Genomic DNA, 27,737 nt, shown 5'->3' with positions numbered 1-27,737 from the left:
GACACACTCAATGATGTAAACCACGTTGGTGGAGTTACAATTTAAATGTTGTTTAATTTTATGTATACTGTTGTCTGCTGAATTTTTAAATTCTTTGCATACCTGGGCCACTCCACAGGCTTTGCACCGTGTTGCTCCACATTTGTAGAAACCAACACAGTCCAACCACCTGTTCACACTTGGCGTTTCTGTTGTTACTAAGCTGGGGGATAGTTTATCCCTAAGTGTGGCCGCTCTCTTTGGTACCACTGACAGTCCAGATGCCAGAATTTTGGATATTTTTTCATCAGGTGTAGGTGTTTGTATATTATGTTTTTTATAGTTCTGAATTGTGGACTGTAAGTGATAGCCAAAACTGGTCTGGCAGCAAATTCTCCAAAATTGTGTTTTCTGTGCAGATTAGTTCTAACCTTTTCTTTGGGTCTCACAAGACTGGAGCGGTTCTTGCTATCCACTGTGATCGTGGCTCTGTTCAGACTGGCCTGTTTGTAACCCCGCTTAATCAAATGATTTTCTAGCATCTGTGCCTGTATTGAGTATGTAGTCTGTGAAGTGCAATTCCGCTTCAGCCTTGTGAGCTCCCCTATAGGTATTGCTCGAATGGTTGGGGGGGGGGGGGGATGATTGCTATCAGCCCTCAAAACAGTGTTCCCTGATATGGGTTTTCTATAAGTTTCAGTTTGAATCTGTTGGTCTACAACACCTGTCATTTTTAGATCCCAAAAATTTGTGGTGTTGGAATCTGCATGAAAAGTGAATTTTAAATTAAAATCGTTATTATTGAGATAACTTATGAACAGTGGTATGGAGGACATATCACCCCTCCAAATGAGGAGGAGATCATCTATGAATCTTCCATACCACTGCACACAACCAGAAAAACAATTGTCTTTGCTTGTCCTCGTGCTGCCCCCACACAACATCGTCATATCCACATATGCAGCATCGCATCTCACGCCTAAACACACCACCAAAGACACCAGTTGTTTCACATTGTTGAAGTTTGTTTAGTACCTGTTTGCCAAGAGAACATACAAGTGCATATTCTAGTACAGCTGAATACCTTTTAAAAAAAAGGAAATGGCTACGGGACAACAGTTTCCCAAACGCAATTGGAAAGAAAGGGCAGCTGAACTTTTCTCTGCTTCGGCACAACGGGAACAAACAGAAGTTAAGGTTTTACTACTTGACTTGGAGAAATTATTAACTCAAGAAACAAGATTATGGTGGGACCAAACCACTTTATCCAATTATCTAAGCCAAGAAATGATCCCGAGAGGGTTAAGAATAAAAAAGATACCAACCACCATTTATTGTGATGAAATGCTCAACGAGTGGAATGAGGCACTAACAGTATGCTCCAAAACTCTTATAAATGTAATTGTCAAGTATGAATCCAAAAAATTAGATGGTGTACAAGAAGAATTAGAAAAGAACAAAGTAGAGGTGGACAAATATAAAGACTTACCGGATTATGACGAATTTCTAACTAAAATAAATGATCGTGTTGAGAAGAATTGGAGAATTACATCATGGAAATGAAAAAAGTAAAATACAAGAGGGACACTAAGGATTACACTCTGAATCAAGTTTATGACTGGGCCAAATGGGATCGGAATATTCCACGTTCCATCTTGAAAAAAAGTGGCTACAAACATAAACCCAGAAATGTCCCAAAAGTAACCTTTAGTTCCACCGAGGTAGATACCGAGGACTTTGAAAGTACCTGTTCAGATAGCTCCACTTCACAGGAGAGACAAAACACACCCAATTCACGGTCTTCAAAAAACTGGAAGGGCAGGAGAGGAAGAAAACCCGGAGGGCCGGACGAAAGCACCAGAGATCCAGCAAGGACAGAACAACTGCAAACAAGGAGCCGCACGGGGAAGAAAACAGTGTCTTGAACTTATCTTCCAAAGTTTTGAATGAGGACCATATAGAAGTGTTATCACGTGGCCTAAATTTCGCACCTACAAACACATTTGATGTATTTAGTACGTTAATACAAGTTAACAAATTTGTGCGAAATTTGACGGTCAAACGACACTTCTTGGACTTAGACATGGACACTAATGCAGATTCCTCATCACACAATAAAATACATAACCAGTTCAGGTCATTAACATTTGCAGAACAGCAGGCATTAGTCACGTTAGAGGATCTAGCACATGAGAATTGTTCCACACTCAGAAATGTATCAACGAATAAACATCATGTCACCAAGAATCCATATTTTTAACCATTACAGTCACGCACCGAAGGTATGGATAAATTCCAGGAAGTCCTAGAACAGGAGTTCATCAATTTACACCAAACAACAAAAAACAAGAAAAGAAATAATCTCACGGTCAAACAACATAAAGCTCTAAAGGATCTCCAAGAAGATGACACGATTGTCAAACGCATGTCGGATAAGGGAAGCGTGGTGACTGTAATGGATAAAACTAAATATATGGCACAAATTCATGATTTACTTGCAGATTGTAATGTATATCAAAAATTGAAACAGGATCCCACCCAGTCCTTCAGGGAGCAACTCGTTGCTCTTCTGGATGAAGGGGTGGCACTAAATATACTCAAAGAGAAAGAAAGAGAATATCTATTAGGAGACAATCCTATCACCCCAATAATGTATACATTACCGAAGACACACAAAGGGGTGAATCCCCCCCCCATGCGACCCATTGTGTCCTGCCGGGGATCTCTCCTAGAGAGGCTATCCTCCTGGCTAGATCAAATGTTACAACCCTTTGTTCAAAGAGTCCCCGGATATTTAAAAGATTCGAGAGATGTATTAAGCGACCTGGAATCACTGAAATGACAATCCAACTGGTGTTGGCTAACTTGCGACGTTGTGTTGCTTTATACATGCATACCATGGTCTGTTGCACTTAAAGCCTTAGAACATCATTTGGAACGCCATAGTGATTACACGAAGGACCTATGTGAGTACATCAAGCAGGTCACTTGGTTTTTGATGACCCACAACTTTTTCTACTTTGACAAAGAATTTTACGTTCAGTGCAGTGGAGTCTCAATGGGGGCAAAACACTCCCCCTCTTTGGCAAATCTCACCATGTCTTATTGGGAGGAACTCCATATTTTTTCCACCCACAATTGTTTTTCTGGTTGTGTGCAGTGGTATGGAAGATTCATAGATGATCTCCTCCTCATTTGGAGGGGTGATATGTCCTCCATACCAATGTTCATAAGTTATCTCAATAATAACGATTTTAATTTAAAATTCACTTTTCATGCAGATTCCAACACCACGAATTTTTGGGATCTAAAAATGACAGGTGTTGTAGACCAACAGATTCAGACTGAAACTTATAGAGAACCCATATCAGGGAACACTGTTTTGAGGGCTGATAGCAATCATCCCCCCCCCCAAACCATTCGAGCAATACCTATAGGGGAGCTCACAAGGCTGAAGCGGAATTGCACTTCACAGACTACATACTCAATGCAGGCACAGTTGCTAGAAAATCGTTTGATTAAGCGGGGTTACAAACAGGCCAGTCTGAACAGAGCCAAGAGCATAGTGGATAGCTAGAACCGCTCCAGTCTTGTGAGCCCCAAAGAAAAGGTTAGAACTAATCTGCACAGAAAACACAATTTTGGAGATTTTGCTGCCAGACCAGTTTTGGCTATCACTTACAGTCCACAATTCAGAACTATAAAAAACATAATATACAAACACCTACACCTACTAAAGGATGATGAAAAAATATCCAAAATTCTGGCATCTGGACTGTCAGTGGTACCAAAGAGAGCGGCCACACTTAGGGATAAACTATCCCCCAGCTTAGTAACAACAGAAACGCCAAGTGTGAACAGGTGGTTGGACTGTGTTGGTTTCTACAAATGTGGAGCAACACGGTGCAAAGCCTGTGGAGTGGCCCAGGTATGCAAAGAATTTAAAAATTCAGCAGACAACAGTATATATAAAATTAAACAACATTTAAATTGTAACTCCACCAACGTGGTTTACATCGAGTGTGTCACCTGCAATCTAAGATGCATAGGATGCACAACCTGTAAATTAAAGACCAGAATTCGGGAACACCTCAGTGATGTAACCAGCACGAACATTAATCGAAACAAATCTGGAGCGTCCATGCACTTTAGGGAAACGCACAATGCCAGCGTTAGTAGTTTCAGAATGTATGCCATTGAAAAACTATTTCAAAAAACGCGTGGTGGCGATCTGCAGCGCAGGCTTCTGAGCCGCGAAGCGTATTGGCAGTTTGTGCTGCAAACAAAAACACCACATGGATTGAACAAGAGAAAGGAATTCATGTATCATTATTGAACTATATTCACATTCATCTCCATGTGAGCGTTTTTTCTATATTGCATAGTTCATAATTTAATTTATTTAATTTTAGCTACATGCAAGTGCAACACCATCTGCACACCATCTGCACACACTACACATTTTGTGTGTCTTTTCTCCATATGCCTCATCCACTGATATATACGAGCATAATATCTATATTTACTCCAATGTCACAAACATGCACCGCAATTTTTCCTTTCACATCTGCGGTTCATGTTTTGTTTTTTCTTTGGTTTTAACTTTCATACCTGTCCGTGTGATGAAATAATTTTATACATTTGTTGATATGTCTTAAACGGGATCTCCTCCCCCTTTTGCTTTGCATAAAGGGAGGAGGTTGAGCACAGGTGTTATGGTGATCAAGAGCGCGCATGCGCTCGAAACGCGTCCATTTGCTGTGAATCACTGGCCAGGTGGTGTGTGGTGAACTCTATCCATGCAGGATATTTCATGCTGCTGAATAACCAATAAATCGATGTTTTAGTGGAATTGCTGGATCGACTTTTTTCCCTTTGTGCTACGTGTATCAAGCCAGGCCAGGCTGAGGATCCGTGCAAGACCAGTGGGAGGTGAGCTGAAGATTACTATCTTTCCTTCTCGTTGCATTAATTCTGACTGCCATATTTGGAGTTGGGAAGGAATTTTTTACCTCTAGTATGAGGGTTTTTTGCCTTCCTCTGGATTAACTCAGTAGGGACTCATTAGGGATATAGGTTGATCGTGATGGACTCTGGTCTTTTTTCAACCTTATGAACTAGGTTACTTCAAATAAGGCTGAAGATTGACTGAAGCCTGGAATTTTCCTAACTTTGCTAGGCCATGTGTCAGCAAGCCAATGAGTACTGAAAATTGCAGTGAACTCAATGCTAGAAGATGCATCAGTGAACACAACAGGTGATTAACTGTTGGTTGAAAGAATGAATAATGGAATCCCACTCCAGTGACTAAGGAATTCTTCCTACATTACCAGGTCTGCCATAGCTCGACTGTCTAAATGCACCAGACTATCCTGCTGAGGGGCTGCCGGTAGTAGATCCGACAAGCAGGAGATGAAGGACTTGCCCTGAGGTATAATTCTCATTGCGAAGTTTAACATTCCCAATAACGACTGCAGCTCCTTTTTTGTGAAAACCTGAGACCTAGTGAAATTGTGATTCGCTTTCCTAATTTTACAAAGTTTGTACTCGGGTAACTTGGCGATCATGTGTTCTGAATCTAAGAAGTGTGGCGGGGCCTTGTACTTTTTTAGGTGACACTGGAACCCCCATCTGTTTGAACACTGTTAACAAGGATTTTAAATCCATAGGGGATTTATTGGGCTGTTCTATCAGTAAAAGTCATCCGGTTAGTGCATAACGTGATGGCAATCAAACTTCTCTTCCAGAATCCAATGGAGGGCCTTGGCAAATCTTACAAAGAGCCAGGGGCTACATTGGAAGCCGAAGGCAAGTTTCACGGCAAAGTAGTAAAGGTCTCTCCATTTTTTCCCATGCCATTTCCATAGGTCTGGAGTAATTGGCAGGAATTTAAAGCATCCGAAATATCGGCCTTTGACAGATATAACCCTGGTCCAGATTGGATGAGAACCGCTATGGCTTGGTCAATAGATGCATGTTTCATGGATACTTCATCAGAGGGAACTAGTGAGTTCAAACTGGAACTGTGTGACAAATAAGGGGCAGAGAGGTCACAAATTAGATGCTTTTTATTACTGAATTTTCTAGTTACTACCCTAATTGGGCTAACTCTCCAACACTCGAATGGTGGAACATTGTCGAACTAGACTTAAATTAATGAGTCTACAGTATTAGGATCATGCTGAGCAGACAGTAAATTCCTGCACTCATAAGTTTAGTCCTGACCTGTGTGGAAACCCTGCAAAAAACCTGTGAGCAGAAACTGGGCCGGATGAGACTGTAGACATTGTGCCAGATAATGCCATCCTCTTGTCAGATTTTTGGGGACATGCTATTTTTGGATGTGCTCTGAAGCATTTTGCGCATATATGGAGCAGGCGACCCTGATTGTAGTGACACGCAGTATAATTGAAATTATTGCATCTCTGAGATTTGCCTAAATATCTTATTGGCCTGCCCAACTTGTCAACTGCCCCCGTGACCTTCACACTACCAACGGCCCAATTAGTGGTGAACTGGAATTGGCTTAAAACTGCTGCTACCTTGGCGGAAAATACACAAAGACCTCCAAGGAAACCACAGGATCAAGCAAGGCGTGTGGATCTCATGTAGAGTAAAAAGGTTTTTTACCCACAATGCAACGTGTTTTGTGGAAGACCGCTTCATCAGGCATGCCTGATGAAGCGGTTTTCTGCGAAATGTGTTGCATTGTGGGTAATAAACCTTTTTACTCTACATGAGATACACGCGCCTTGCTTAATCCTGTGGTTTCCTTGGAGGTCTATGTGTGATTGCTGTATGATCCCAGGAGCGGCTGCCAGATCTGAGAGACTACCATCTCTATTGCCTTTACCATTGTTGTACGTGGTTCAGTACAACCACCGATGGGGAGCACCTGAACAATTCTTCATTTTTTCATTTCCATCTACGTTATCACACTATGGAGCGCTTCCCTTTGTTCTGGTTGGCGGAAAATAAACGGTGGTAGTCATAGAATGCTGACCCACCATATTTGTGTGCTAGATCAATAACTTTGTACTCTTCTCTCCTGTCAAGCCGAACTGATCAGATCACATCCCGATAGAGGCTGAACGCCATCACAGATTGCTCTATTGTTTACTCTAACATCCCTGCTCCTTAAGACCACCGAGACCTTGCCACAAGCTATGACCTTATTCTCGGAAGATCCTAAGTAACAATCAGATTAACATTTCTACCTTCCAAAATATCTTACTTGATATTGGCTGGAATAAAGTGCACAGGAGTGTTGTTCGGTGTTAGAGATTCAGTACCTTCAGTGCTAGCATGTGGAGAGGAGGCAGCCTGTGCCTCCAGAGCTGCTACTGTCACAGTGTTTCTAGATTCAACTGTTGCCAACCTAGACTGAATGTCTGTGAATAAAGAAGATAAAGTATTTAGCATGGAATGTTGTGTAAGTGAAGTCTGTATATTCTGTCAGTACAGGTCCTCCTGGCTGGTGCTGGCAGAGTCAGCCACCAGTAATCTTTATAATCCAGCTTCACTAGCGGTTGCTGGGAATGGGATGCCTTATCTCTGTAACTCTGAGGTCAGTTTTCAATATCTGATGCATGAGACATTGTAACTAGCTGTCAAGATGAGACATAGACTCTTCAGACTGAATATGCCGTCAAAGAAAGTAGACTAGTGACAGTGTTAATTAACGGACTGACGTATCCTGTACATGTGACAGGAAATGAGCAACTTGCATGAAAAAGGACAAGCTTCTGCTTACCACCTATAACTGAGGACAGCCCGAAAAATCCAAGCGGTTTGACCTATAAGAGGCTAGGACCTAAATGACAAATATAAAACCTCTTAGTGCTAATTTCACAGTGAGCAAGCCGAGTACTATACACCTACACCTGACTGACCTTATATCACGCAGTACAAGATGGTCTAAGATTATTGATCAACCAGACAGACCGAAAAATCCAAGCGGTTTGACCTATGAGAGCTAAATGACAAATATGAAACATCTGAATGCTAAATTCACAGTGAGCAAGCCGAGTACTATGCACCTATACGCTATACTCCTGATTGACTTTATATCACACAGTAAAAGATAGTCAGTCTAAGATTATTGATCAACCAGACACTAGTATCAAGATAACTACTTAACACCGTTTGCGGATAGAGACCCAAAACAGTATATCCCAATGAAGCAACCATCACTACCTTGTGCTGGAGTGTATGCCATGCGAAAAAGCTACCTACTTGTCCCCTAAATACCTCCTCAGACTAATGACTACACTGCTGTGAAAAACATAACCCTATCCAAACATGCCAGTTTACCTTAATACCCCCTTTTTAAGCAAGACCAAAATTAGAATGATATGACCGGATATCAACGGATACAGCCGGCTCACCATGGCGCTGACTAACTAGGATGGACACAGTATGGGGGATCAGGCGTACTTTAATGACCAAGATGCTCAGGAGAACTTGCCTCCATATAGGAGTGATATTGCCTGCTTGTTTTCTGGGAGGGCACAGCGCTCAGGAGTTTTTTTTTTTCCTACCCAACATTGACTGTATCGTTTATTGTTGCGAGCCTGACAACCATACTTTTGTCAGCATAGGGGGAGATTTTTTCATGTTGTTTATTCCCTTTTATGGAGCAATTTTGTTTTTGTTTTTATTTGTAATAGGTGACTAGGTGGGTGGTCGCTAGAGCCCAGGGAACCTCCCCACAGTTTTTCACCACAAACATTTATTTAAATAAATGATTTCTTTTTTCACTTTACTTGAGTCTGATCGATTTTCTCATTCCCCACACACTATCCCCTTTTCCTCTGTCCTTTTTCTATCCCCCTTCTTTTTTCCTTCTCATTTCCCTCCCCCTCCCCACTCTTTTCCTATCCATCCCCCCTCCCCCTCCTTTTTATGCCCACACCTCACCCTCATCACACACAGATATCCCCAGGTGAACACCTGAGGACTGCACTCTTTCTTCCATAATATTACCACACACTGTCTCCTGAATATAATTCTACCACACACTGTACCCCCTGAATACAATACTGACACACACTGTACCCTCTGACTATAACCCTGCCACACACTGTGCTCTCTAAATATAATACTGTCACACACTGTCTCCTGAACATAATACTGCCACACACTGTATCTCCTGAATATAATACTGCCACACGCTGTGCCCTCTAATTATATAACCACACAATGCCCCTGAATTTAATAATGCCACACACTGTACCCTCTGAATATAACCCTGCCACACACTGTCTCCTGATTACAATACTGCCACACACTGTACCCCCTAAATATAATAATGCCACACACTGTACCCCCTGAAGATAATGCTGCCACACACTGTGCCCTCTAAATAGAATACTGCTACACACTGTACCCACTGAATTTTACCCTGCCACAACCTGTTTCTTAGCTGAATCCTACCCCTGTACAGCCCTCCTTCTCCAGACTCCTCTATACCCCCCCCCCCCCCCCAGACCCTTAAATCTTCCTCCCGGCTCTTCTGTTCACACACAAACTAGGTTACAAAAATATTTTTTTTTTATACAGGGAAAACGCAGACATATAAAATAGAATGTACGGAGTGGAGGCTTCCTTATATTCCCTCAGGGGGAGTGTACTACTCAGTCTGTAGTACAAAGCTGGTTTCATCTGCAAAATAGAAACTGTTAATCCCATCATTTGTATCATTATTAAATATGTTACATAACAGTGTAACGTAACATTAAAGCGGTGGATTTACCTTCCAAAACTATAAAGAGGGCTGTCGAGGGTTAGAATGAGTGGCCTGCTTTTTATCCAAGTACAGCACCACTCTATGTGCCATGTCTAGTATTTTAGCTCTATAGCATTCTAGTAACTAAGGATGAGCTCCTACAATAAATACAGTGTATGGACAAGGGTAATTTTGTTTTCCTCATCGTCCCTACAGCAGCACAGAAGGGATGTTCCAGTTCCCCGAGCTCATCACAGGACCGTCCCCTAGAATAAATGCTAATAATTTAATTAATTGCTGGGCCAGTGGCCCTATAAAGGTACCCAGCACCCTGACCTCCTCATGTTGTTTTTAGTCCTCCGTGTCATAAGGATCATGCGCTATTCAGAAGATTGGCCTTGCGGTGTCTCTGGCTGCCTCACCTAAGATAACCAGTGTGGGGTCCTGGTGGGGTATGTATTAGCTGCCGATGCGGTCCCGGCGTTTACCGAGTGTTGCTCTGTTTAGGGCAAGATTGCGCCTGCCTGAATGTTACCGGCGCTTCTTGTGCCTTGCTGGTGTGCTGTCCTGGCAGTGTGTATATATGAGTATGTATATATGCCGCTGCGGGGTCCCGGCAGTGTTTTGAGATGCCGATGCGGGGTCCTGGCTTTATTATATACCTGGCGGTTTTATAATGTCCTGCGATGTTTCGGTGTTTTACCTTGCCTTGAGTCCAGCACTTTTGCTCTGCTGGTGCAAGGTTCCGGCTGGTTCCTGTAGCGGAGCCTTGCTTCTGTGCAGTGTAGTTCCTGTGTCTGAGTTCTGCTGATGCCGTGCGCTGCCTCAGCATCCAGTGTGGTCTATGCACGCAGCTTCCAGCTGTTCTCTTCCCTTGTAGCTGCAGGTCACGTGCCTGTGACGTCATTCCCTTGCCTGGGCACTGTGGGGAGCCAGCGGGAGAGGCTTTATCAGACCGGTTCTTGGTCTGATAAGGTAAATTGCTCCCAGATTCCTGCATTCAATGTATTTTAATACATGCCTATTAAAGTCAATATTCTCTTACCAGATGTCTTCTGACACCGGATCAAAAAAAGAGAAAATCCAAGTCTAAACACAGGCTCTGCATTGCATGTGAACAGCCCTTGCCAGATGACTGCCCCTACAATGATTGGGATAACTGTGCGGCCAAAAATAAAAGTTTGCCGGTTACCGTTAAAGTCAAGACATGTATCAGCTGTCTGCAGATGCTTATGGAGGGTTGGCCATCTGACCTTTACAAATCCTGTGCACCACCTGAAATATCTCCGGATTTGGCCACGCAAGCCACATCTTTTCTCTTGGTTCCGGGAGAAATTTTCGGAGGGAAAACCTTCTCTGAAGAAAGTTAAGAAACATATTAGGAAGCATAAAGCATCCTCAACATCTTATTCGTCCAAACCTGTTCATACAGCAAAAAGGAAGAGGGAAGCTGTCACAGAAAGCCTGACGGTCTCTTCAGATTCTGAGTCGTCTTCTTCTTCCTCTTCCTCTTCAGCTGGTCCTTCAGATAAAAAGAAAAAGCATCATGAGAGAGTCTCAATCTTCCTCTTAAGAATCTGATTCTTCTGATACATCTTCAAAAGCTGAAATTATTTCAGAAGACTTCTATCTGTTTAAGAAGGAAGCAGCTGACTGTTTGATTAAAAAAGTCAAACAGTGCATTGAATCCATTAAACATGATCATCCTAGCTAGGAAGAAGAGAGCCTATTTTATTTTCCAAAGAAAAAAATCTAGAGTTCTTCCTGGGCATCAGCTCCTGAAGAGCATCATAGACAAAGAGTGGAAAAAAACTGATAAACGTCTAGATTTTGGATCAAGATTCAAGATGATGTATAGGTTAGATCCCTCTGTCTCTGAATCCTGGGATCAGCCGGTAGCTGTGGATCCTGCTGTGGCTAAGTTATCAAAGAAAGCATTTTTCCCAGCTGATAAATTTGCTCTACTAAGGGATCCTATGGATAGGAAGGCAGACACCTTCTTGAAAAGAACACATATAAATCTTGCTTTGCTTAGCAAAGCCGCACTTTCATCTGTGCCTGTTTCAAGAGCCCTTAGACTTTGGTTGAGCAATCTGTCTCAAGATATACTGGTGGGAGTATCAAGACAAGATTTGAGTCATCAGCTCACGTCCCTGAAGTCCGCAGCTGTGTATCTCTGCGATTCCTCCCTTGATGTTTTAAAGGTTGCAGCAAAGACTATGGCAGTGGCAAACTCTACCTGTAGAGCCATCTGGCTGAAGCCCTGGGCAGGAGATGCATCATCTAAATCCCATTTTTGTGTTTTACCATTTGAACTGGGAAAGCTAACTGGAAAAATATTGGATAAGGTGCTTAAAGGGGTACTCCGGTGGAAAACTTTTTTTTTTTTTAATTAACTGGTGCCAGAAAGTTAAACAGATTTGTACATTACTTAAATTACTTACTTAATCCTTCCATTACTTATTAGCTGCTGAATACTACAGAGAAAATTCTTTTCTTTTTGGAACACAGAGCTCTCTGCTGACATCATGACCACAGTGCTCTCTGCTGACATCTCTGTCCATTTTAAGAACTGTCCAGAGCAGAATGTTTTCTATGGGGATTTTCTCCTACTCTGGACAGATCTTAAAATGGACAGATATGTCAGCAGAGAGCACTGTGGTCATGATGTCAGCAGAGAGCTCTGTGTTCCAAAAAGAAAATAATTTCCTCTGTAGTATTCAGCAGCTAAAAATTACTGGAAGGATTAAGATTTTTGAATAGAAGTAATTTACAAATCTGTTTAACTTTCTGGCACCAGTTGATAAAAAAAAAAAAGTTTTCCCACAATACTTATGTGTTACTGTTCCTGAAATTCATATATTTTATATGCCCATGTTTTGCCGCAGACCTCGAAAGAGGGATATGTAGAGGTTAGCTATTGATCACACAACTGCCCTATGCACTTCAAGAAATGCCGTTATGGATAGCTGTTCTTCTTCCAAACCATAGTATGAGCCACGATATGGTATAGCACCCTGAGCACTGTTCTTCCTTGTCATGGTCCTATGCAGGTGTATCTCCTTTTGGGTTCTACTATGAGGAACTTGACTGATTCATTTGCAACTCACATTGTATTTTTTATGTCATGTTATTTGTCTATCTTGTCCTATTTTACATCTTTGGACGACTTGTTTATATTGAAAACTCAATAAAAATTTATTGCAAAAAAAAACAAAAAAAATTTTTTCCACCGGAGTAACCCCTTTTAAGCAGAGTAAGAAGGATAATGAACTTTCTCTTCCCCAATCCTTTTGTAAACCCTTCAGAAGCTTTCGGTCAATGAAACAGAGGTGGTAGGCCGCAGACACCAGTTTCGGGATAAAGAAAAGTTCCAGCCAAGATACCAGGACAAGGGAAAAAGAAGCAGTCTGGTCCTTCAAACCTCAAATCCAAGTTTTGACACAAGAAGCGAAGGTTCGGTGGGGGCAAGATTGTTGAGGTTTCTCCCAGAATGGGAAGCAGTCACCTCGGATCGGTGGGTTCTGCATATCATTCGCAAAGGTTATGCTTTGGAATTTCTTAATCTACCAAGAATCAGATTTCTACTCAATTCTCTTCTGGCGGAATTTATCGACAAAGGTGCTCCGGAGCCAGAAATGGCGACTTATCATCTACCTGCGGTACCTCAACAAACATTTGAGAAAGACCAAGTTCAAAATGAACAGTGTGGGGGAGATTTATCAAAACCTGTCCAGAGAAAAAGTTGCCGAGTTGCCCATAGCAACCAATCAGATTGCTTCTTTCCTTTTTAACAAGGCCTCTGCAAAATGAAAGAAGCAATCTGGTTGCTATGGGCAACTCATCAACTTTTCCTCTGGACAGGTTTTGATAAATCTCCCCTATAAGATCACTTTACAGCATTGTCAAGCCTGGAGGTGATGGTTTCTCTGGACTTAAGAGATGCGTATTTCCTCGTTCCCATCAGAGAAAAGGACAAGAAATTTTTAAGGTTAGCTGTTAAAGGGAAAACTCCAATCCATCACTATCAGTTCAGAGCACTTCTCTTTGAGTTGTCTCCCGCTCCCCGAATATTTATGAAATTGGTGATCATTTTAGTAGCAGCACTCCGTTTGCAAGAAATAAAGACCTGGACGACTGGTTGATTGTAGCCAACAGTCCAGAATCCTTGAGGGGTCATCTTCGGCTTTGTCTTCAGTTGCTGCAGAAGGTGGGTTTTCTGGTAATCTTTCAGAAGTCCAAGTTAAACCTTACATACCGGATTCAGTTTTTAGGGTTGATTGTGGATTTTCGGAGGATGAAGATAGTCTTACCAGACGACAAGATTGTGCATATAAAAATTCTCCAAAATATTCTATCAGAGAAGCCATGAGCATACTCTGGATGTTAACAGCTACCATAAAGACTGTCCCATGGGCGAGAGCCAATTTCCGAGAATTCCAGCACTAAATTCTCAGGTCTTAGAACAAGAGGGTGACATCTCTAACTTTTTTCATCACAATATCCTCGAGTCTGCCGCAATCTGCTATGGTGGACCATCCGATCAAATCTGGACCAAGGAAAGAAGTTCCTCAGTGATCATCATGTAACCATTACTACAGATGTGTCTGCCACAGGATGAGGTGCCCATTTAAAGGAGAATTGGATTCAAGGTTCCTGGTCATCAGAAATTAAATCGAAATCCTCCAATTTTCGGGAACTGAAAGCCATCCAGCTGGCCCTCCTTCACTTCGAATCCTTTGTCTTCAAGAGATCTGTTCTGCTGCAAACTGACAACGTCACGAAGGCTTATTGTATAAACAAGCAAGGGGGAACTCAATGACTCTTTATGTTTAATTTTCTGGAGCCAGTTGATATAAAGAAGTTTTTTCCTGGAATACCCCTTTTAATGTAATTTTACTTTCTTCGAGTCCCGAAGGCAGCAAAACACCCACCCAATAAGTAAATTTTTTGCATAATTTCGGTCTGTTTTATTACATGAGGAGGACAGGGTGCTGAGTATCTTTTATAGGGCCACTGGCCTGCCCCAGCAATTAATTAATTAATTGTTAGCATTTATTCTAGGGGACGGTCCTGTAATGAGCTTGGGGAACGGGAATATCTCTTCTGTGCTTCCTTCGGGACTTGAGAAAAGTAGAATTACGGTAAGTAAAATACCAACTTTTTTGTTTCTGGAAAAAAAGCTAGAATATACAGCAATATAACACACACGCGCACACACACACACACACACACACACACACACACACACACATACATATATATATATATATATATATATATATATATATATAATTATAAATTTTTTTTTTATATTTCATTAAATGTACACTGTAAAAGAACCTAGAACTGCAATAACAAGTCCTACAAAAATTAAGACCCAGTATTACAACAGTAAAAATGAAGTTATTAGCCTTTTCTTTGTTTCACCCAGCTTCAAATTGAAGATCCAAATGGACATGACAAATCGGGCAAGTACAGAGGAATTCTCCAAGCTGTAAGATTAATTCTGAAAGAGGAAGGTTTGGCTGGATTCTGGAAGGGACACATTCCAGCACAGCTCTTGTCTGTGTGTTACGGGGCTGTACAGGTGAGTTCTTAAATCATTTGTCTATCTTTATGCATTATGTTCGATAACTGGGTTAAATCTATTAACCCTTGTCTTTTCTCTCTATAGTTTGTGAGCTTTGAAGCATTAACTAAAACAGTTCATACTTCCACATCTCTTGATGCTTGTGCTCCAGCAGTGCACTTTTTGTGTGGGGGACTGGCTGCCTGCTCAGCAACACTGGCCGTGCAGCCTCTGGATACCCTGAGGACACGTTTTGCTGCCCAAGGGGAGCCCAAGGTATGAACCTGCCTTTTTAAAAGTATTTATTAAAATTTTTGCAATTTTGAATAACAGAAATTGCCAACTAGGCAAAACAAAAAAACAGCTTCCGTAGGTCCCAGAGACCACCTCCACATCAAAATAGGAATTCAGTGTAAAAGTTAACAGTTACTAGCAATATAGAAGGGCGATATCAGAGACCCAAATGGAGAGAGGCCCAACATAGACAGGAACAAGCACTCGCACAAACACACATCCTTGTAACCCCAACCCGGCCCCCTTCATAAAAACAGCAGTAAACCATAGGAGACCTACTAGGACAATCTAGCCGGGGGGTCAGCCGACAAATCAAGTAAGAGCCAGGGGTCAACACTTTGTAAAATTTCTTACGACTTTCTTACTTACGACTCACATATAGTGCCTGGTACAGCGGCACATATTTGTTGACCAGACTAAGCCATCGGGAAAGAGGGGGAGGAGAGGTATCCTTCCATGTCATCACTACCACCTCATGAGCACAGAAGAGAAGGAATCGGATCAGTAGGCATCTATGGGAATTAGAAACAATCTCATTAATAACTCCCAACAGGCACACCACAGGTGTGAGTAGAAAAGGGAAGTCCAAATTATCAGCTAAAAACCCCATCCCCTCCCTCCAGAAGGAGGAGATTACCAGACAATCCAAAACAGTGTGCAGAAAAGTATAATATAGCCGAAGTACATATTTAGATTGGATCAACATATCTCTGCTACTAACTACAGTGGAGTAATAAGAACCCTCCTTCTCCTTCCACTGACATTCAGTCAAGTACGGTATATCAACCACCCACTTATGAAAGGCTTCCGACGGACTTGGTCCCAACGACTGGAGGAGAACATAGGACTGAGTAAGGGGTTTAGAAAGATCTGTGGTGCCCAGGAGAAGTTCCACTTCAGAAAATACAGGCGTAAACGTCAAGGAGCCAAACTGCGCCTGAACTGCATGCCTAAGCTGGAGATACCTAAAAAAGGCATTTCCAGGGATGCCATAACATTCCTTCATGTCCAAAAAGGATAAGAAAACTTGATCCTCTCCAAACAAGTGGATCACAAATTTGACTCCATGAGTTCCCCAAAAAATGGCCTCCTGTAACCCATGTAGGTGAGAAAAATGCACATTCCCCCACAAGGATGCTCTAGGAGATACCAGAGGCTACGGAAATTTACTAAACACCATGGACCATTCTTTCGCAATTGTCTGAAGGGGTACAATAAAAGATGAGTGGGAGTGATACCTGTATAGTGTGTTAGTAAGAGCTTCTTAGGAACCCATTAGTGCTCCAGCCAAGGCCATAGCCGAATTCGAAAGATCCAGGTCGATCCACCACGCTGCATAGACCAGTTGGGAGGCAAGAAAATAGTTATACACATCAGGGGCGGCTAGGCCGCCATGTCTTTTAGGGGCCTGGAGAAGAGCCCGACCAAGTCTGGCCGGCTTGCCCTGCCAATAGAAGGATCCCAGAGCACCACACAATGCGCTAAAATATTTCCTAAGAGGGGAGCTGAATGAAAAAGGTAAAGAAACTTGGGAAGGTAAATCATTTTGAATATATTGATTCTACCAGCTGATTCTACCCTGCCTGATGAAACCGCGCAAGCGCGGTGAAACGCGTAGCATTGGATTAAATCTGTTCGCTACACACCTGGCTCTATTGTCCTCTCCTTGGTCAGCGCCGATATTCCCATCATCTCTGAAGTTCACCTCACATCTCTAAGCTAGGGATAGAGGGAGCGAGGACCAGGTCTTCAACCTTTCCACATTGGAGCACAAGAGCGGTTCTAAATTCAGGGAGACATAATCTACTAGGGAGGCAGTAACCTCCACCCCTAAGTATCGGGGGACCACCTGTACACCTTCCGGGAGAGAAGAGGGAAGAAGAACCCCGGGTGAGAGCGCCATCAGGGAGGACTTAGCCCAGTTTACCCGCAAGCCCAAAATCAAACCAAAACGGTCAAGTAGGTCAATTAAGGACAGGAGAGAACCCTCCGCATCCACCAAGTATACCAATGTGTCATTCGCATAGAGGGAAACCTTTTCCACAATAGAACCCCTGGGATACTGCAAATAGTGGGATCTTTATGGATGGCAGCGGCACCCCTGCCTCGTCCCATGATCCAGGGGGAAGGGTGCAGAGATAGCCCAAGGGCCCACATTCGCACTTATTTGGCTATCATGTAACAAACTCAAGCACAGAATCAGGGACCAAACCCAAACGCACCTAGGACTTCCCAGAGATAGGGCCACACCACTGAGTCAAAGGCCTTGTAGACATCCAGACTAACCACCACTACAATAGGAAAACCCTCCCCCACCACCGCAATATTGAGTTGGAGGCACTTCACATTAACGTCACTAATGATCAGGATGGATGACTGAGGCAACGGCACCTTGCAGGCGAATAGCCAGAATTCTAGCCAAGATCTTAATATCAACGTTTAGAAGGGAGATGGGTCTATAAGAATCAGGCAGCAACAGGTCCTTTTCCAGGCTTGAGGTGCACAATAATCAATGTCTCCCTCATAGAGTCTGGAAGAGAATCTCCAACAGCCATTGAGTGAAACAATTTAAGGAGTATAGGGGCCAACCGCTCCTCATTCATCCTGTACCAATCACCAATCATCCCATCTAGACCCGGATTTTTTCTGCCAGGAAGATCACGAATTTCCTGTTCCACCTCTTCAATTGTAAAGGGGGCATCTAACGCCTCAGCCTGCACTCGACTAAGCATGGGAAGGCATAGCTCTTGCAATAAAAACAGAATTTCTCCATGACAGGGCCTATTTGGAGCAGAATACAAAGAGGCGTAAAAGTCCCTGAAGACAGAGTAAATCAACTGGGGATCGGACACCACAGAACCATCCCCATCCCTGATACGAGGAATAGAGGCAGCTGGACGACTCTTTCTCGCCAAGTAAGCTAGCAAATTCCCATTTTTGTCCCCAAACTCAAAAAGGGCCGCCTCCCTGTCTGCCAAACGCAACTGGACCCTATCCTTCTGAACTACCAAAAGAAACCTCTGAGCCTTAGCCCACACCCTTTCATTACCAGGAGAGGGATCCCTAACATATGCTTCTTCTAAAGCACTCACCTCCTGCAGCAACCCACTCTCCATAGCCGACCTAATTTTCCTCTGACCCACTACACCCGCTCTAAAAGCACCCCTGACCGTGGCCCTGTATGCATACCATTGAACTAAGGAGTAAGGATGGGAAGCATTCGGCTCCCAGTTCTAAGCATGAGCAACCCCCAAATCCTCCACAACAGTGGAGTATCATTACGTGTGATCTGTACGGCACTGTTTTGTGGCACTCAGGGATGTTTTGAATGTGGCAACCAATAGGAACTGAAGACAAGCGTACAGCAACCAATCAGGTTGTAGCTGTGGTCAGGTGTAGTGATGCAGGAAAGACAAAAAAGAAAAAAGACTTGAAATCCGGACAGCGCCATTCACCACCCCACTGACGTTACCTCAAGCCAGGCAAGTGATTGGCTACTGGAAACCCTCTTTTCTGGTCCGCTTAATGCTACAGTTGTAGCGCGTTTATTTAAAGATGCTTTAAAGACTATGAAAACTGTCCTGTGATCTTCTATGTGTTTTTAACGTTTTACCCTCATACCCGATACTTACCTACAGCCCCTTTCTTCATATTGATTGTTTAAACAACAACAAAAAACATGGTCTCAAATGGCTGGAGGTGCTCAAATGCAGTTGTGCATTTATACTGGGGGAGCACATCATGCCCTTGTAGTCCGTTGCTAGGGGCGATCCCCAGCATGTATACCACCCCCGATCCCCCCGGCAGGGATAGGAGTGAGGTGGCAGGGGTGCCACCCCTCCTATCCCTGCTATTGATCGTTCAGTAGTGACTGACCTATAGCAGATTGGAGGTCGGGGGGTTAAAGTTCGGTTCTGTTTGCTGTTTGGGCATGCTGGGATTTGTAGTTTTGCAAGATTTAGAGGGTACATTTTGGAGATCACTGTGCAGTGGTCTCTAAACTGTGGCCCCCTAGATCTTGCAAAAACTACAACTCCCAGCATGCACGAACAGCAAACGGCTGTAGTTGCGTGCCTCCAGCTGGGCATGCTGGGAGTTTATCAACAGCTGGAGGCACAGTGTTTGGGAATCACTGCCGTAGAATACCCCTATGTCCACCCCTATGCAATCCCTAATTTAGTCAAATGTGCATGGTTCTTTCTCACTTCGGAGCCCTGTCGTATTTCACGGAAACAGTTTAGGGCCACATGTGGGATATTTCTGTACTCGGGAGAAATTGCCTAACAAGTTTTGGCTTTTTCTCCTTTTACCCCTTAGGAAAAGGTAAAGTTGGGGTCTACTCCAGCATGTTATTGTAAATTTTTTTTTATTTTTTACACTAACATGCTGGTGTTGCCCCATGCTTTTCATTTTCACAAGAGGTAAAAGGGGGGAAAAAAAAAAAAAACTCATTTGTAACACAATTTCTCCTGAGTACGGAAATACCCCGTATGTGGACGTAAAAAATGCTCTTACGGACGCACAACAGGGCTCAGGAGTGCACTGTGTAGATTTGAGGCCTAAAGTGGTGATTTTCACAGGGGTGGCAGATTTTACAGCGGTTCTGACATAAATGCAAAAAAATAAATACCCACGTGTGACCCCCCTTTTGGACACTACACCCTTCACGGAATGTAACAAGGGGTATAGTGAACCTTAACACCTCACAGGCGTTTGACGAATTTTCCTTAAAGTTGGATGGAAAATACATTTTTGTTTCACTAAAATGCTGGTGTTACCATACATTTTTCATTTTCACAAGGGAAAATAGGAAAAAAGACCCACAAAATTTGTAACCCCATTTCTTCTGAGTAAGAACATATGCCATATGTGGATGTAAAGTGCTCTGCTGGTGCACTACAATGCTCAGAAGAGAAGGAGTGCCATTGGGCTTTTGGAGAGAAAGTTTTTCCAGAATTGAAGGCCACGTGTGTTTACAAAGCCCCCCATGGTGCCAGAACAATGGAACCCCCCACATGTGACCCCATTTTGGAAACTACACCCTCACGTAATGTAATAAAAGGTACAGTGAGCATTTATGCCCCACAGGTTTCTGACAGATTTTTGGAACAGTGGTCCTTGAAACCTAAAAATTAAATTTTTCATTTGCACAGCCCACTGTTCCAAAGATCTGCCAAACCCCAGAGGTGTATAAATGCTCACTGCACCCCTTAATAAATTCTGTGAGGGGTGTAGTTTCTAAAATGGGGTTACGTGGGGGGTCCACTGTACTGGCACCATGGAGGCTTTGTAAACGCACGTGGCCCCCGACTTCCATTCCTAACAAATTCTCTCTCCAAAAGCCCAATGGCGTTCCTTCTCTTCTGAGCATTGTAGTTCGCCCGCAGAGCACTTTACATCCACATATGGGGTATTTCCATACCCAGAAGAAATGGGGTTACAAATTTTGGGGGGAATTTCTCCTATTACCCCTTGTAAAAATGTGAAATTTGGGGAAAAACCAGCATTTTAGTGACATTTTTTTTTAAATCATTTACACATCTGACTTTAACGAAAAGTTATCAAACACCTGTGGGGTGTTAAGGCTCACTGTACCCCTTGTTACGTTCCTTGAGGGGTTTAGTTTCCAAAATAGTATGCCATGTGTGTTTTTTTTCTGTTCTGGCAACATAGGGGCTTCCTAAATGCGAAATTCCCCCCAAAAACTATTTCAGAAAAATTCACTTTCCAAAATTCCATTGTCGCTCCTTCCCTTCTGAGCCGTCTAGTGCACCCATGAAGCATTTTACATCCACATATGAGGTATTTCCTTACTCGGGAGAAATGGGGTTACACATTTTGGGGGGGATTTCTCTCCTTTTACCCCTTGTAAAAATAAAAAAATGTCTCTACAAGAACATGTGAGTGTAAAAAATTAAGATTTTCAATTTTCTCTTTCACTTTTCTGCTATTCCTGTGAAACATCTAAAGGCTTAACAAACTTTCTGAATGTCATTTTGAATACTTTGAGGGGTGCAGTTTTTATAATGGGGTGATTTATGGGGTAACATGAAAGCCCCTCATCCACTTCAAACTGAACTGGTCACTGAAAAATTCCGATTTTGAAATTTTCGTGGAAAATTGCTACTGAACTTTGAAGCACTCTAATGTCTTCAAAAAGTAAAAACATGTCAACTTTCTGATGCCAACATAAAGTAGACATATTGTATATGTGAATCAATATATAATTTATGTGGAATATCCGTTTTCCTTACAAGCAGAGAGTTTCAAAGTTAGAAAAATGCTAAATTTTCAAAACATTTTGGGATTTTTCACCAAGAAAGAATGCAAGTAACCACGAAAATTTACCACTATGTTAAAGTAGAATATTTCACGAAAAAACTGTCTCAGAATCAGAATGAAAGGTAAAAGCATCCCAGAGTTATGAATATATAAAGCGAAAGTGGTCAGATTTAAAAAAAGAATAAAAAAAAGGGCTGCATCCTTAAGGTGAAAATAAGCTGCGTCCTTAAGGGGTTAAATTTGGAGTTAAAAGGATACTCCGCCCCTAGACATTTTATCCCCTATCCAAAGGATAGGGGATAAGATGTCAGATCGCTGGGGACCCGCTGCTGGGGACCCCGGGGATCACTGCTGCAGCACCCCGCTATCATTACTGCGCAGAGTGAGGTCGCTCTGCACGTAATGACGGGCAATACAGGGGCCGGAGCATCGTTACGTCACGGCTCCGCCCCTCCTGACGTCACGGCCCGCCCCCATCAATTCAAGTCTATGGGAAGGGGCGTGGCGGTCGTCACGTCCCCTGCCATAGACTTGCATTAAGGGGACGGGCCGTGATGTCATGAGGGGCGGAGCCATGATGTCACGCTGCTCTGGCCCCTGTATCCCCCGTCATTACGCACAGAGCGAACTCGCTCTGTGCAGTAATGATGGCGAGGTGCCGCAGCGGCGATCCCCGGGGTCCCCAGCAGCGGGACCATGGCGATCTAACATCTTATCCCCTATCCTTTGGATAGGGTATAAGATGCCAGGGGCGGAGTACCCCTTTAAGCCCCCTTAGCATTCCAAGTAATCACCTTTAAGGTCCCCATCACTAAAGAAATCCATCAACAGAATCAGGAAGGACCAAAGGAGAACCAGGACAAGGAAGTAAAATGCATCGGGACCACAAACAAACAACACAAAGACAGACCGGAACCAAACACAAAAACAAATGCAAAATACAAATAGTACATCCCCAACAAAACCCTGTCTATCATTGGGAACACATGCAGACCTAGACCCTAAACACTAACCAATGGGCAATAGCCCACCCCACTCCCACTAACCCAACCCAACTATATTATTTCAGTGGCTTACTCACTAGGGAACCCCCTAACCAAGGAAACATAGCCAGGGCCATAGTCCCATGAACTCTAAGGCTGGCCCTAACCAATGACCTAACTCCCTATTTTAACTAAAGAAATGGGAAACAGGAGAAGACTTGCGCTGATTCGCCACAAGATCAGTCCAGAGGAGCCACAGGAGGAGCAGCATCCACCCACTGCAGAACCTCAGCTGGAGACGTGAAGAACCTGGTAGTTGCACCATCCACCACTTGAAGGCGCGCTGGGAAAAACATGGCATAGTGATATCCCTTAGTGCGGAGTCAAAGGCGCACCTCAGTGAACTTGAACCTTTGTTTACGTAACTCCACTGAGAAGTCTGAGCAAAAGGCATTTCTACTGTCATTATAGCGCATCCCCCCTTTTATTCGTACAGCCCGCAGGATTGCATCCCGATCTCTGAAGTGTAGCAATTTTGCAAGAAATTGTCTAGGAGGAGCTCCAGGAGTAGGGGGCCTGCCCAGCACCCTATGCGCCCTCTCCCCAGTGAAGTATGGTGAGAAAGTGTCAGCTGGCAGGATCTCGTTCAACCATGACTCCAGAAATGCCACAGGGTCTGACCCCTCTGCCTTCTCCGGAAGTCCCACCAGGCAAATATTTTTGCGCCTAAGACATTTCTCTGTCATCAGCACGGTCCAGGACAGTTTTTACTTGCTGCTGTAGAGAAGCCATCTGTTCCGGCAGGGGATGAAGAGTATCTTCAACTGTTGAAACCCGGCGTTCCACCTCCTCTGTACGTTCACGCAGTTTTGTGTCTCATAACGAAGGATCACAAACTCTTGTTGCAGCTCATCCACCTTAGAGATAATCAGAGTTTGGCAAGAGGTAAAGGCCGCAAGCAGCTCCGTAAACTACTGACCCACTGATGCAGCAGGACAGGTAGCATGGTGCGGTGAGCAGCGCCGCTCAGGGCTAGGAGAGCCAGCAAACAGCGAAGGAGTCGGATCAGGAGATTCCTGTACCCTCCGGAGGCCTAGAGAATTGGCTAATGGCCTTGGCAGACATTGGAAGCTAAAGGCGTGCTGAGACAGGAGTCCCATCTTGAGTGCCCATTTGCCTGAGATTGCCCCTTATCTGAAGAGGCCTCGTCCTCTGAGGATTGTCTGGCAGCCTCAGCAGCATGTTTAGACTTTTTGAATCTGCTCCGCGGGCCGCCCATAATTGCAATGCTTGGTTAGTCAAGCGGCCCAGAGGTAAGTATAAGCACCGCACCACAAGTCACAGCAGGACACAGTCAATATAGGAGAAGTAGTGTAACGGCACCTCGTAGGCACCAGAAGATACAGCACCACAAGTTCCAGCAGCGTACACCACCCGTGTAGGAGATGTAGAGGAGCAGGCCCCAGGAACAGATGCAGCAGTAAGGAGACCACTACAAGTACCGGCAGCTCACACAGTCTGGATATGAGATGTAGAGGAGCAGCACTGGAGATAGAATAATGAAGGCAAGCACCACAGGTCCCAGCAGTTCCACCCGCCACGGACAGCGAAAGGGATATTCACAGCATTACTCCACAAATACAGCTTTAGTAGGTGAGGCACTACAAGTCCCAGCAAAAGTTAATGGCAGTTGTCATCAGGAATAGATTCAGGCACCCACCATAGCTGTAAGGCTGGCTCCCAGCACCACAGGCCCCAGCAGTTGTCACTATGGGTATAGACAAGCAGTTGCAGCAGTATTCAAAATGCCCAGCCCACAAGGCCCACACTACAAGGCCCAGCAGCTCCTCTTGAGAGGTGTTAGAGGTGAGCCAGGGGTATATTGCTTCAGACAGCACCAAATAAACAGCCAAGAGCACAGGAGCTAGTGTTCCCTGCGCAGCAGAGGCATCCCGCCACTCGGCCAGGGCCGCGGGAGTCTCTATGGCAACCTGGAGGCCACTCCCACAAAGCAGGAGTAATGGCTGCCGCTCCCACCGTGCAAGGATCCAGATCAGGACCCTGGCCTGCGACCAGCCCGCTCCCAGACCCCACAGAGCCTTCACCAGTTACCTGCCATGCCTCTCTGCGCTCCCGGCAATTCGTCAGGGACTTCCTGCTCCACGGGAGGTTCCTTTCCTCCCTGAGCTCACCTTAGCCGTACTGCCGCCGCAGCCACACTGCTCCTCCATCCATGCCGCCAGCCGAATCCAGACCCCACCGGAATCTGCCCCGCATCTTCCACAGGACCCGGGATCCAGACAGGTGAGTTGGGATCACAGGATAATAGGGAAAACAGGATTATAAGAGCTGGGCTAGCGGGAGCACTGCAGAGTGCAACCGCTCAGCTCTCCATCCAGGCCACTCCCCAGTATGAACCTGCCTGATCACAAATCGCTTACTTGGTAAAATGTAGAAGCCTAACAATAGAGCATTATAATCTTATTTTTTTTTTATTGTTGTTCATTTTGTGCAGTGTAGAAAGATGCCCTAATGCTGCATGGCAATTCTCAAGAAGCTTTATTATTACTCTAAATATTGTTTAGATCTCTGAAATAGTGTACACTGTCCTCACTACATTTTGGCTTCAACTGGCTCATTCACACAATACCCATATCGGTCTAGCTCGTGAACACACGGATACCAGAGCACTCGAATTGCTTAACAACATCCAAAACATCTGAAATACTGGGGCTCCACACAGACTTTATTTTTTGCAACCTTTAATTTTTTATTTAATTATTTAAATTCAATGTCCACCAGTTCACACAGAGTATCAGCCCCCTTCCATATTGCAGTTAAATAGTAGCAGTGGCAAATTTTTAACTACTTATGGCAGGTTCACACTGTGTAAAATTCGCCGATGTATTTAATGCATGCGTTTGTTATCCATTATCAGCAATAAGACAACCGCACATAAGATTGGGCAGTTTCTTTGACAATTACGGATGAAAATACACATGTATAATAAAATAAGTTGACAAATTTTATACAGTGTGAACCCAGCCTTAGTCATCCTGCTTGCCACTCTTCCAGCAGTGCAACATTTTTTTACAACTGGCTTGTGGTGCACCAGATATAGAAGCCATACTCTCCTTCTCCGATCCCATGCAGCTGCTGTTCCAATGGCTCCTGGTCCCTGCTGCCATCCCTGAAAGAACTAATTGCCTGAGTGGGCATTTTCTACAGGGACCAGAAAGCAACAGAGATCAACAGGGAGACTATGAGCCTTTGGAAAGGCAGTTGTGGGAGATAGGGCAGGTGCATATAGTTCCTTTTTAGTTTTTCAAGAACCCCAAGTTAAATACAAAAAATGTTGTGCTGTTGGAATTACTCTTCAAACATGAAAACCAAGCCATACACTAGACCCTGCTTTATCAGTAACTGTATGTAATTTTATGTCTTTGCCTTTTCTATTTTCCATGTCTGTATTTAAAATGGAATGCCACTGTACTTCATCATCATGAACCTTCTTACCACAGTTGCTCCTATTTCCCTTTTCTAAGATGTCCTGTAACCTTTTGACTAAACAATCTGTTTTGTACTTTGATATCTTGTACACTTTATTTAAGTTTGTATGTTTGATACTAAAACACTATTCTTTACACAGGTGTATAAGACTTTGCGCCAGGCCATTGTTACGATGTATACAACAGAAGGTGCATTCACATTCTATCGTGGCCTGTGTCCCACATTATTGGCAGTATTCCCATATGCTGGTCTTCAGTTCTCCTCCTTCAACTTGTTGCAGAGAATCTGGAGTTGGCTGTTTCCAAGTAACCATAATCAAAGAGGTGGATAAAAAACAACAGATTTTTGTTTGTGTATATATATATATTATCTGTACAATATTGTGTGGCAGTAAAAGTTTTTTTCAGATAAATAATTTAAAGAGTACCCCAGGCCTCACCAAACATGCTGAGTTTTTAATCTCCTGATAGCGGAGTGCCCTGAGTCTAGAGGTGTTAATAATTTATTAATACAATCCCAAGAAATTATTTGTTTTTTGTTTGTTTTTAAATTTCAATACTGTGTGGAGAGGTGGCTGAAGGGGGTGCTTTACATAAGAGGGTGTGTGCTGTACAGTAAGTTATGAGTTGTCAAGATTACCTCATGGCTGCTCCTGTGTCTCCTTCTTCTATCATTGCTGTCTCTGCTGCTGGCTGAGCACAAAGTTGTTTTAGATGTGAAGCTACCTCCTGATAAAGTTATCAGTGAGTGAGGACCCTGAGGTGCCTAAACTCATTGGATGGACTCCCCTACTGAGTGGAAGCACTTCACCATTAACTCTTCACCTTTGGAACTCACCCTTGGTATCAGGCCTTCTGGCTAGGATCAGGGAAATTTTTATACATCCAGCTGGATGACTGGGCAGTATATCTGCACTCATCCACTTATTTTTTTTGGTTTGTCACTGTGCCACTTTTACGTGTTTGTTTTTATACACAGGATTTGTCAGGACCTGGTGGTCTAGGGGAGGTGTGTGTGGCTATCAGGTTCCTCACCTCCCTGCAACCCCTGGGCATCTTTGCTTCGGTCGAGATGCCATCAGTGTATGGCTCCTATGCTGATACCTTGGTTAATGCCTAGGTTGAAGCCCGGTGCATTTGTGGCCCCATTAGTAGCTTTGGCGAAAAGGGGCATCGAACCTGGATCCTTGCAGGTGCCTTTTGGCCTGGAGGTGAAGGGTAGGTTTGTTGGGGGCCTCTCCTGTTGGAGAAGGGTTTAGCAATAGACCGCATCCTTTGTGCATGTTTTTTTTAGTGTGACACGTTTGCACTTTTTCTTGCACTTTGGGTGATAGAGAGCACTTGCCCCTTCCAGACTGAGGAAAATTAACCCCTTATCTGCCTAGAGCCTT

General features: G+C 43.7%; 1 protein-coding gene across 13 annotated transcripts in view; it reads left to right on the top strand.

Moving 5' to 3' along the window:
- Positions 1-27,737, top strand: part of SLC25A19 (solute carrier family 25 member 19) — a 203,849-nt gene that overhangs the window by 149,582 nt on the left and 26,530 nt on the right. For 12 of the 13 annotated variants that reach the window (XR_008849618.1, XM_056550273.1, XM_056550275.1 and 9 more), the window contains 3 exons: positions 15,141-15,296; positions 15,384-15,554; positions 26,487-26,670. Coding sequence is in view for 12 of the 13 variants with exons in the window: in XM_056550273.1 (XP_056406248.1) it covers positions 15,141-15,296; positions 15,384-15,554; positions 26,487-26,670 (511 nt within the window). In the remaining variant the exon portion in view is untranslated. Of the gene's footprint in view, positions 1-14,770; positions 14,851-15,140; positions 15,297-15,383; positions 15,555-26,486; positions 26,671-27,737 lie in introns of all 13 variants that reach the window. The other variant, XM_056550278.1, reaches the window with a different exon arrangement.

Source organism: Hyla sarda, chromosome 13 (assembly GCF_029499605.1).
Source record: "Hyla sarda isolate aHylSar1 chromosome 13, aHylSar1.hap1, whole genome shotgun sequence".
Lineage (NCBI taxonomy): Eukaryota > Metazoa > Chordata > Amphibia > Anura > Hylidae > Hyla > Hyla sarda.
This window is presented reverse-complemented; position numbering and strand designations above follow the sequence as displayed.